The sequence below is a fragment of the Hypomesus nipponensis genome, chromosome 12 (genome assembly GCF_054491055.1).
Source record: "Hypomesus nipponensis isolate SF chromosome 12, ASM5449105v1, whole genome shotgun sequence".
NCBI lineage: Eukaryota > Metazoa > Chordata > Actinopteri > Osmeriformes > Osmeridae > Hypomesus > Hypomesus nipponensis.
Window position 1 is genome coordinate 14,599,883 of NC_140372.1, and position 12,433 is coordinate 14,612,315.

At 43.7% G+C, this 12,433-nt stretch overlaps 1 protein-coding gene across 4 annotated transcripts; it reads right to left on the bottom strand.

The window, feature by feature from the left end:
- Positions 1 to 84: 84 nt before the first annotated feature.
- On the bottom strand, positions 85 to 9,728 carry znf395a (zinc finger protein 395a). 4 transcript variants are annotated; one of them, XM_084668063.1, is made up of 11 exons: positions 9,571 to 9,725; positions 9,366 to 9,462; positions 6,627 to 6,896; positions 6,316 to 6,536; positions 6,104 to 6,210; positions 5,702 to 5,892; positions 5,432 to 5,532; positions 5,063 to 5,288; positions 3,150 to 3,203; positions 1,935 to 2,110; positions 85 to 1,693 (listed from the first exon to the last, which is right to left on the bottom strand). In XM_084668063.1, the coding sequence occupies exons 3-11, from the start codon at positions 6,885 to 6,887 to the stop codon at positions 1,582 to 1,584; spliced, it is 1,449 nt and encodes a 482-aa protein (XP_084524189.1). In that variant the 5' UTR covers positions 6,888 to 6,896; positions 9,366 to 9,462; positions 9,571 to 9,725; the 3' UTR covers positions 85 to 1,581. The 4 variants fall into 4 exon arrangements, with proteins under 4 accessions (XP_084524189.1, XP_084524190.1, XP_084524187.1 ...); XM_084668064.1 differs by having other exon boundaries at positions 1,935 to 2,053; positions 5,702 to 5,895; XM_084668061.1 differs by having other exon boundaries at positions 5,702 to 5,895.
- Between the last annotated feature and the right edge of the window lie 2,705 nt (positions 9,729 to 12,433).

The following is a 12,433-nucleotide window of genomic DNA, read 5'->3' on the forward strand; positions in this document are numbered from 1 at the left end:
TTCAGTTCAGATTCATATCAACAGTACTGTAGCAATTGTGTAATTGGAATTTTAGAATATTTTGAAAATAAACAAGACCCAACAAACAAAGAATCAGTCTTTATGAAGAGTTTAACAACAAACATTTCAGATGGTGTATAGAAGAGTATATGGCAAAAAATGGCTACATACATGGCTAAATTATACATAGCACAATATACATAAATAAACTTGATTTGCTTTTTTGCTCTGTGGATTCATGGCTGCAGGTTATATGTTTTTAAGGTTTAAACACATTTAACAAGTTTTTGGGTTTATCACAGTCGTCTGCCTCGGCAAGTAAAAGTTATGACATACATGTTTCTAATATAAGACTAATATACATAGCAATGTAAATAGATTTTACAATAAACAACCCTTGACCTTCTTTAAGAAGTTAAATGAAGACTCCAGGTATCCATGTCAAGTTATCACGGACATATATTTCCTCATCATCACAATGTCATGTTTGGCATGTAGACAGGTTTTAGCAGGATGGATCTGTATTCTCTCACATAATATGTCATCAACACCCCACCAGAGATAAATGAATAGGGGAGTTACAAAACATACATATTTCTGTCACCACACCTCACTAACAAGGATGTCCAATATACTATTTTAGCTTTTAAGGCAATAATGAAAGGACTGGTTTGTGAAAAGATGTTTCACTTGGAAGATAATGCACAGGTCTGAGAGGTAAAGGGGTTATGGTTCAGAAGAGATCAAATGTGTTACCTCATGGCCAGGTGGTTCAGTAAGTTTTACTTTAAGTATTATCACAACACCTGAGAGAAACTTTTCTCAGAGCAACAGCGGCAACACAAAGACAACTTTATAACATACAAAAACGCACAAAATACCCATACAAAACATGTTTTTTGTTCCCAAAAGAAAAAGTTAATTTCATCAAAAAGCTACTTGCAGTTTTAAGGGAGAAACACGTGTATTTATGTAATCCAGAAACTCGGATGGTCCAAATATACACTTCATCACAATGACACAATCATCAAATGACGTATGTCCAGTTCTGAGTGTTCAGACGTGTTGACTATTAACTGGTTGACAGAAACCTATATAGCGGAATCAAGGGTATATAACTTCCTATCAGTTCGAAAAAGGCATTTATCATAAAATGGAATAGATAACAGAATTTGAAAAGACAACAGACTCCAATTGTTAGGACAAATGGCATACCTCATTTCCTCTGAAATAATTTCAGTCAGATAAACTGAGGAATAGGGTGCTGTTAGCTGCTCTTAAAGATCATATTTGATTACAGCTGCCCTCTCCCTGTTCAACGCCAGCACCAATTTCAAAACATACACAAAATACACCATTACACTTTAGGAACCCCCCCAAGCATAAAAAACATCACAAAATGTACAAAAGTACAAGTTAAAAAGAGACACCAACACATACACTGGTGCTCTGCTGGTTGACTCCAGGTATCATCTCCTCAGAGTTTATTAAGGAGGTGAACCCTCCTCTGTTATAGTCTATCTTCCTGTCTCCTCCCCCTCATCCCCCTCTCCTTCCCTCCATCCCTCTATCCAAGGGTGATCAGTCCAGAAAGCGCTGGCAGGCTTTTTTCCAGCGGCATGCAGTACACCACTGGTCCCGGTGCTCGATGCCATACACCTTCCGACACTTCTTAGCCTCTCCACGCACCCTCCTGGGAGGAAAGGAAGAGGGAAGGAAGGGGTGGGGGAGAGAAAGAGAGAACGTTCAAATGAGTTAACATTAGTACCTGTAGCTCAGTTATTCCAGATTGCAGATTAGTAATACATATAACACTACTGTTATCATTATTATTGATAAACTAATACATTAACTTCATTATGTTCCAGTTTTGTAACTAAATATAGTTAGTTCAGAACAATGTAGTAATATTGTACAACAGCAAGAACCTTTACCTGGAGGTCCAGTGCGTGCGTGGGGGAGAGGTACTGGCGGGGTGTGGCCTGATGGAGGCGCTGTGTTGTTGAAGCCACTGTTCCCCAACACTGACGGAGCGCACACGGAATGATCCAGCCTGGAGGGAGGGCGAGAAAGAGGAGTGAGGGGAGGAGAAAGGGGAGGAGAGGGAGAGCTGGGGAGATGGGTTGGACAGATCAGATGGATGAGGAGAGCGTCATGGGAAAAAGAGCAACATTGACCCCCCCCCCCCCCATCCTGATAGGTTAAGCAACATCTATAACTACAGACAGCAGATAGAAAGTAATGGTGATAATTATGGAGTGAAAGGAGTGAAGTTCCAAAGAATCCTCATCAATAAGGGCAAGACTATGAGCATCATTATGAAATACAACACAGATCCGTTGATTAAAGAATCATTTGTTTTTACCATAAATATTTTAAACCTTATAATCTCAAAACTAATTATTGCATGCTTATATTACGAAACAGGGACTGAGTGTGCACATATTAGTCAGGATGTCTGTGTTTGCTGCCAACACATGGAGGACCATGATCTCCACTAATGGGTCTTTGTCCATGTTGTTTACTGTTAAAATATTAGCTGTACCTCCCACTGAGACCCACTGGGTGGAAGTGTTGCACCAGGGTGAATGGAGGTTGGCCAGACAAAGGCAACTCAGCGATGGAAACTATGATCAAATCAACTGGGGAATTGCTTGGTAAAAATCACTGACAGATGATTGGCTAAGAAGTAGCTCTGGGGCAGGACTAAATGGATTCTTGAAAACAAGCGTTCTTTGTCCAAATAGGACAAATCTCGAAGAACACTCACTGCCAACCGGCTGGAGCAATTGGGTCTGGGAAATACTGTATTTCGGCACAATTTCCACACAAAGTATGTGATGAATTTAGCCTGGCTGCAGGACATGTATAGTCAGGCTGGTCTCTGAAGATACAAACATGGCCTGTATATCTTTAACAGTGTCATACAGAGAAAGACAACCCCATCATTGAGCGGTCACATAGTATCGATGTGGTTGCAGATCTGTGTGTGGAAATCAGTTGGCTTTTATCCAAAACGACACAATAAGCGCAGTTTTGTGCTAAGGTTAACTATGTCTAATACAGCAGGTGTCAGATAACCTGGGGTCTTCAAGGCTTGTGTAATGGCTAGGGGTTCCGAAGGTCAGAAGGTCAAGATTCAAGCCTACCTGTTTGCAGTGTGAGGTGGGGTTAGGGGCAACCACACAGACAGGAGCAGGGGCCTGTGGGTTATCAATAACATGATCAATACAGACTTACACCTGTGATCATCATAGCTACAACCCATGGCCACGGGTGTGTGGACACCTGACCATCACACCTATATGAGATTGATGGACATCCTATTTAAAGACCATGGACATTAACATGGAGTTTTCCCTTTTGTAGCTATAAAAACTGCCACTATTCGGGAAGGTTGTCCACATTAATTTGGAATGTATCTGTGTGAATTTGTTCTTATTCAGACACATGCGATTTAGGGAGCTTGGGCACTGATGTTGGTTGAATAGATCTGGCTTGCAGATGGAATTTGAAGCAAATACGATTGATGGTGTTAAGGTCCGGGCTCTGTGCAGGCAAGGTCAAGTTTTTACCACACCAAATGCCTATCTATATGGACCTCGTTTTGTGTATGGAGGCATTATTAAGCCAATTAACAGAGGGGGATTTTTTCAGGGTTTTGAGGCTAGAGTCCTTAGCCTACTGGATGAAATATTAATGCTAAAGCATAAAATGTCATTCTAGGCAACCGGGAAGGTCTTTGGGGAAGGCCCTTTCCTGTTTTGGCTTGATACCTGACCAAAACACCATCAAACACATTTGGGATGAATTCCAATGCCACCAGCAAATCAGGTCTAGTCACCCAATATCAGTGCCCAATTGGAGTAAATCCCTTATAAAATAAAAGTAAAGGAAGTTATAGAAACAAAGTGGTAACCAACTTCATATCAATGCCCATGATTTAATGTACATCGCCTGACACCAAGTAACATACAGTGTGTTGTAGCTCCTTTAGCATCAACAGTATCAGAGTTTAAAACTACATCTGCCATCATAGGATACAGCATTTAAGAATATAATAGTTAATCGTCATCTACACCATATATATTTATTTTATATTTTTTATATGAACCTATCAAAAAGTTAAAGTATCAATACAGTGACTCTGAGAAATCTATGTACGTGTATATTAGAATCATCCTCTCCACTCCTGTGATGGGTGATGAATTAAGAGGATGAAGGGCCCTATCTTGCACCCAGCGCAAGTATCATTCATAGTTTGCACTTGATGCAAAGCAGACTTTTCCCTCCACAGACGCACGTCGGTAAATTTGGAAATGACCTTGCGCTCTCGGGGACGGTTGAGCAAAAAAAGGAGGCGTGTTCCGACGCAAACGTTCCCTGGTGCAATTTTTCAGTTTCAGAAAAACTGTTCCGCCACAGACCAGGAAAAAAGAATTTGGTTTATTCCCCAAGTAGCGCATGTTACACAAACACAGAATTTACTGTGGCAGGAAGGTGCAAACAATAAACATATACGGGTCTTAAATTAAGTAAAAAAGTACAATAGTTGAACTAATTCTAAGAACTAAACAATTAAAAAATATAACAATTAAAAAAATAAAATATATATAAAAATAAGAATTTGAATGAGCAGCACGAGTCGGCAACAAGAAAACTGTTAAACTGTATTTTAACAGACTTTCCAATACAATGTCCCTTTTCTATCTTTTACAGCCTTGATGAGAATGACGGTCTCCTCGGCTGTGAACCGCTCCTGGCGTGCGCTCGGCAAATCCGCTGTTATAATAGTAATCCGCCATGGAACAAGCTCGCCTGCTCTTAAAGGGAATGTGAGATGACGCTCTGATTGGTTTATTGCACGTTACACCCAAACCCCCCCCTCTAGTAATGTAGCTACTTCAGACCAACCCATTTTAGATTTGTGTCAGGCGCAGTCATTTATCCCGCCGGTATAATAGCAACAGCGCCGGAGTCCAGCCCACAAAGTTACTTGCGCTTTGCGTTTTGATACTTGCGTTTCAGATCGTTAAAATAAGGCCCGAAGTGTGCTCCCTACCTGGTAGGAGTGTTCTGAGTGGACCTGCCAGATGCTTCCGGAGGCAGAGGGAGCTGACAGGCTCAGCGGGCTGGGCTGGGGGCCTCTGTCGCTGGGGGATTCAGGCCTGGAGAGTGTGAGGCTGGAGGGGACCGGTGGAAGAGGAGTGAGAGGGTCTCTCTGATGGATTTCAGTATAGTAGAAGTCCTCCTCGCTGCGAGAACAACGTTCATGTTCACCACTTTGGCTAAGGGAGAGAGGGATGGAGGAAGCGGAGGAGAAAAAATTGGGATGGAGAAAAGAAGGTTTAATGTTTATGCCAAAAGTACTGTCCTATCAGTGTGATAGCTTCATGAGAAGGTGGTGTTGAGGTGGATGTGTGTCACTCACCCCAAGTGGAGTGTACGAATGTGGCGTTTGATCCCCACCACTGATGTCAGCACCTTTCCACAACTTGGCCACAGACACCTGTAAGCCAACTTCACCGAGTTCTGGAGGGAGAGATGGGGGCGGAATAAGTGAAAGAGGCAGAGGAAGGAACAGGGAAGGAGGTAAAGAGAAGAAAAAGACTAGGGGGAAAAATAAATTGCGAGTGTGTAGAAGTATGCAGGAGTCTTTCTTGGTCTTAGGTTTCATAAACCAATCTCTCTGTCCTCTCACCCTGCGTCTCCTTGGTGCTGGTTCATCAAACAGCACCTGCTCCAGCTCCATGTCCAATCCCTCGTCAGGGGGTGTGGCCAGGCTACCCTCAGTCATTGGAGGAGAGGGATCAGGACTTCCGTTGCCACAGTCCAGGCTCCAGTAACCACTGCTGCCACTGTCAGAGAGCTCCCCTCCACCACACTCCACACCTGCTACACACACACACTCCATAATTGGAATGACTAGCAGCAGCAAGAGCCAGTTTATTTGAAGAGTGCATCAATCTATGCCTTTGAGTGTCTATGTGTGTGTGCGCGTGTGCGTGTGTGTGTAAGTGACTCTGTCTGTGTGTATATGTGCATGTGAGTCTTTGCCTTTATGTGCCCATTCCTGGATGTGTGTGTGACTCTCCCCTCTCACTTGTTTCTCTCTGAGGTAGACTCTGCAGCACTGGGCTACAGGAGAGGCTGGTGAGCACCAGAGCTGCCATCATCTCATCCATGTCCACCGCCTCAGGGCTGTGGTTGCTACACATCAGAGTGGACAGGGAAAGGAGGTCAGGTTCTCACACACACACACACACACACACACTCAACATACATACACATACACACACACCACTGTAGCCTTACCTCCTTGGTACGTCTATGCAGGAGGAGACAGTGAGTGGTGAGCTGACAGTGCTTGGGGTGGTGGGGGGGGGTGGAGGGGTAGAGGGGGTGGTCCACACGTCTTCCATTTTCCTCAGGATGTGCTGTCCCAGAGCAGGAAGCAGGATAGACACCTGGTTATCCATATGGTAATGCTGCTCCACCACCCCACAGCACTCCTGTCCTCCACATATCACATACACCTGGAAGAGACCAAGGATGTACGCATAAATACATATATACAGAATATAAATGTAAATCGTATATTATATACACTTAGTCTAGGCCTTTACCTTCTGCCCTGGGTGCAGCTTGACACTGCCGAGGTGGGGCTGGGGTCCAGAGTCTCTGTGTAACCCCTGAGACTCCATGGAAACCTCCTGGGAGGGGTACACCAGTGCTCCCATTGGAGAACGCTTCCCTAGACGTGTTTTGGGTATCATGTCTGTCTGTCTGTCAATCTGTTGCAACATTTGTCTCTCTGTACGGTCACTAGCACCACTCTCCTGGTCTCCTGCTTCTGGCCAGGTAGTAGTAAAGGACAACAGAGACATGGAGGAGATCTGTGACAGAGGGAACAGTTTGATTAGTGTTTAGTTTATACCACACACAACAAAAAATGCATGGCTCGTGTAAACCTGTTCTAGAGACCTTCTAGAATATGTTGATACATTTCAAACTGACACACGGATCAAACTAAATAGAAACCTTAAATGCCAGAACTTCCTGTCCAGACATGGAGGAAGTTAGGTAGTCCAAGCTAGGCCACGCCTCTCCACATGAACTCAATCTGACCTTCCTACACCTTCAACATGAACTTTTAAGGCCGATTTATACTTCTGCGTCTCTGTTAATGGACAGGCGCACGCACGGAGTCGGACGGATTGGTTGAATTTATACTACTCCGACGGCTCTGCGTGCTGAAAGCAATTCACCGCTAGAACAGTAGATGGCGCTGCACTGCTCGCTAGGTTATCGAAAAGTCGGAGCTAATTTACAAATTAGCCGCTTCATCAATAAAATAAGCACATTCTTAGCAACTACACTGCCCATTTCTCGTCACATTTTAATTCAGATGCTGATTTACATGTACTGTTTAGCTGAAATATGAATTGTAAAAACTTAAAACAATGGCGGTCAAAGGATTCTGTTCTCTTGTTGGTCACGGCAACCCCGCCCCTGACGCAAACGGTTCTTAATACGGACCAATCACAGCCAAGGGGTATCCGTAAAATGACGGACGGACAGACGGAGAGTCAGGAAAATCAGGAGGTACACGCAGAGCTCTGCGAGAGGCTCGGAGAGGACACGGAGAGGGCGTTTCTTGACGGAGAGGGCGTTCCCCGTGTGTGTGTGCGTAAAAACGCAGAAGTATAAATCAGCCTTAAGGCAGTCATCGTGGTTTTTACATCATGAGTGATGCAAATGTGCACATCAAAGCTGCCCGGAGTGGCTTACTCATACTGCCTGAAGTTACTGTAGTGTATGTGTGTGGATGGGTGTTTGTTGTAATGTGTCACAGTATGTGTGCATTTGTCTGAATATGTATGTAATAGAAAACTAACTACAGTATATAAGAACCTCCCCCTCCGACAGATGTCTTTCAAACGGTGACTCACTGACCCATTGGTAAACTGATCACACCAGTTTGTCCCTAAGTTTGATTATAATTGTGAAACATGGTGCTGACAGTGTTACAGTGATTGTCCCTACTGTAGGTTCCTGCAGTTGCATGTGCAAGAGGAGCCTGTTACAGGGGAGAACTTGTATGAGGCCGACCACAAGGGCCCTCACATAGCACCAGTAGAGTCGTCGATGGTATAAAGTATAAAGAGTAGTCTTAATACTCTTAGTTTCATGGACATACACATGATAACCACTTATTAACCTCCACTTAACCTCCAAAAGAATACAGTTATCCACAAATGTGCTATAAGTTTGTTGGTAGCATGTGTGTGTATAGCAGCTGTGTACTTTTGTTCATCTTTACTCTTGTAAAGATGGAATATGATCATGAGGCTATCATCACAGTTACATTTATCGTCATCTTTGTCAATCTTTGTACTCATTGTCATAATTCCACTTTTGCACTTTAATACAAAAGTAAATGTTGAACGACGAGATACATCATGTTTATTCTACCAAAAAAACGGATCAACCGACTGCATTTTCTCCAGTTACCAGATTATATCACCGTGACAATTCTGGGTTAGGGGGTCTTTAATGTCCTGTGTCAATCAATATGACATCATCATGTTGTTAGGTAGGCTGGACCTTAGAAAAACAAGCCCCTCCGTCACATGCTGGAGGGAGTGTCTATCCCCTACCGTCGAACCGAGGTATAACATCACATACCAACACACTACTGCAGCCTACCTTCATTGTGTGCATCTCTAACCATAACAAGTCTTCAAAAGTCGGTCAAAGCAACCATAACGTTTACTAACATTGTAGTTATATTTCAAAAGGGACGTACATTGTCGAGATAGCAACTGTAGCACTGTTTCTCGCATTCCCTAATAATTTTGATAGATCGTGTGTGCAGAATTTATATCATGCTATTTAGCGTGACCTATTACTGCATTAAAGATAACACTCACTCTGTTTACTATTTGCACTCGTACGTGGCATTAGTCTATGGGACGTATAAAGTGGTAAACTACTGTGGGATTAAAATAGTTACAGCAAAATTCTAGATAAGACTTCTTTACACTTTAGATTCTGCCATCGTGTAGGTTACACCACAAAATGACAACTTCTTCCAAGAAAATTTACAATGTTTCAAATGGCAAAACTATTGCCTATAGCTCGTAGGTAGAATTGTCCCATAAAAGTTGATCTACGAGGTAATTGCAGCAGTTCCAATACAGAAGTAAGTCATTAAGTCTAATTCGAAATAATACACACTAAACTGCTACACTTGTGAATGTATTCGTCAATAACATATGCCGAGGGACCACGCCGAATTGTATAGGCCTACTAACGCCACTTTTCTTTGAGAACAACAACACAAAGTTTCAATGGGTGCTTACCGTATGTTATAGCTACACACCCCCTTCCCTTCCAGCTCGCTCTGACCGGCTGTAACTTGAAAATGCTCTGTTCTCTCTCTGAAAAGGGCTATAGTGCCTGTTAAATCCAAACACGCAATGGATTATTCTCCAACCAGTGGAACGGATTTGTTCACTTGCAGAAGTATGTGTATTCAATCAAACTACCAACAGCTCTCATACTTACGTCGAGGTCTATAGAGTCGATAGCGTCAACGCTATGGAAACACCATTCGTAACATTTAATACAGCCTCAAACATGAAGAGGTTTGCGGTGAAGCGGTAAAAATCCATGTCCGGGTTTTTGGCAGTGTCTTCCAGCAGGATTTCAGGTTTTGTAGTAAACAAGCCTAACCATGTGGCAAAGATGTCGAAGCTTATTGGTCAATCTATGTTTTCCAAGACACACGCCCCACGATTCTGTCCTGTTTACAGTGTGGCCTAAAATGTGACCACAATGGGTAGCCTATACATCAGTTACCATCTGATCAAATTTAAACTGATCGTTATAGCATTTTAATACTGCTACTACTTTGTCTCAACGTTTAAAGTCTGTCCCGGTGCTTTTAACATGCAACAAACATGGGGTTTAACCGGATATGTGATCTATGATATTAGCAAGATAAGCATACTATCACATTTTAAATTATTTTTTTGGGCAGTTGCCTAACTGATGCCTCGCCAGAATGTCGACCCCACTGTTCAGTTATCTCGCTGAACTTTATTCAATGTGAAGTCCTGTTCACCAAAGAATGCATGTTTGCGGTTCTGCATTTATATCACGAACGAGGAGGAATTCCCTTATGTAGGTTATTTAACAAGCATAACATAATGGTAGTCTCTCTCTGTAGGGAACGTGTGCCGTCTCACTGCACGGCCGGCGGTTCAGCCCAACTACGTGCAAATCATCTCTCTCTCTCTCTCTCGCTCTCTCGCTCTCTCTCTCTCTCTCTCTCTCGCTCTCTCGCTCTCTCGCTCTCTCGCTCTCTCTCGCTCTCGCTCGCTCTCTCTCTCTCTCTCTCTCTCTCTCTCTCATACCACCACGTTCTGCACGTACAACACGTCATCATCGTCGCAGCAGTTCATCAGCGCCTGATGGAGCCTCGGCTACTTGTGAGACAGGTCACCCGACTTAGCAATTGTAAAAGAGAGTTGCGACATGTGATCTCGCCGATACGCGATCGTGTTGTACTCAATCGTTCCAAACAGACAGCGGCACCAACTATGTTACAGCAATTTTCAGTATACTAACAATGTATATTGGTTACATTTCATTCTGTTAGGGTTCACAATGCCTAATCATACCACTCTGCTTACTGTTCTTTCTGTTAATACTGTATTAGCACAGGCATAATTACCTACATACTGAAATCCGTTTCTGTCGATATTTATGCAAATCACACAACACTGCACTTTGCTTATTTTGCACTTCTGGTTAGATGCCGTATTTTTTTTTTACATTGTAAAGTAGGCCTAGTGGTTAAAATTATTTATAAATTTTATATTTTCAACATTTAAATTCTAAACTTTTATGCAACTTCTTGCCATAGTAAATTCCTTGTTTGTGTAAACAAACAACCAATGGCATGCAACCAATTGCATTCAACAAAAAAATGTTATACAATTGCGAAGTTGTTGATCAAGATGGCGCCGACGAAGGCAGCCACGGTAGCTAGGTGCGCTCTGTTTTGTCTTATAATTCAGTGTTCTGCCAAGATTTCCGGGGTTCTCTAACAAGAGAATAACTTATAAACATCAGGACTACAACTCCTGTGGATTTATTTCCCACCTTTCTGCTTCCAGCGGCAGAATTAGTGGGAATTATAGTCAAAGCCGCCCTCGGCTTTGTCCTAGTAGCAGCGAAGCGCCGTAGTAGAGGCAAACGAGCCGGTGCACTGGTGCGACTCCGTTGGCGTGGGGCACGTAGGTTACAGCGTTACCGGGGATATTTCTCTCCAACGTGCGTTCACTGAGCAACAAACTGGATGAACTTCAGCTACTGGTGTGGAAAAACAGAGACTTTCATTCATCTTCCGTTTTGTGCTTTACGGAGACATTGCTGAGTGAACTGATCCCAGACTCTGCGCTACAGCTAGCAAGTTTCAAACTGCTGAGAGCGGATCGTGACCCTGTGCTCTCTGGCAAAACGAAACGTGGTGGTATTTGTTTTTACATTAACAGTGGCTGGTGTGAAGATGTGACAGTGATTCTGCAGCACTGTTCTCCTGATCTGGAAACATTTTTTATTAACTGTAAACCTTTTTACTCGCCACTGGTCGGCGTCTACATGCCCCCTCAAGCTAGCGCCAACGAGGCTCAACGTGTGCTCGCTAACCAGATATTGTGCGTGGAGCATGAAAATCCGGATTCCTTGGTTATTGTGCTAGGCGACTTTAACAAAGGCAATCTCACTCAAGAACTCCCCAAATACAGACAACTCATCAAATGCCCTACCAGAGAAGGGAACACTTTGGATCACTGCTACTCTACAATCAGTAAAGCATACCATGCGGTTCCCCGAGCAGGACTGGGTCACTCAGACCACGCCATGGTTCACCTGATTCCTGCATACAGGCAGAAGCTTAAGCGCTGCAAGCCTGCTGTGAGGACATCGAAACAGTGGACCAGTGAGGCTATGGAAGAATTGCGGTCGTGCTTGGACTCTACTGACTGGGATATGTTCATGACTGCCTCCAATAGTCTGGATGAGCTCACAGAGGCTGTGACATCATACATCAGCTTCTGTGAGGACTGCTGTATACCAACACGCACCAGGGTGAGCTACAACAACGACAAACCCTGGTTTACAGGTAAACTCAGAAGGCTGAGGCTGGACAAAGAGGCCGCGTTTAGGAGTGGGGACAGGGACAGTTTCAAGGAGTCGAAAAACAGGTTTAGCAAGGCGGTGAGAGAGGCTAAACGACTGTACTCGGAGAGGCTGAAGCGCCAGTTCTCTGCTAATGACTCTGCTTCTGTCTGGAGTGGGCTCAGGCAGATCACCAACTTCAAGCCCAGAGCCCCCCACTCCACTAACGACTCTCGTCTGGCCA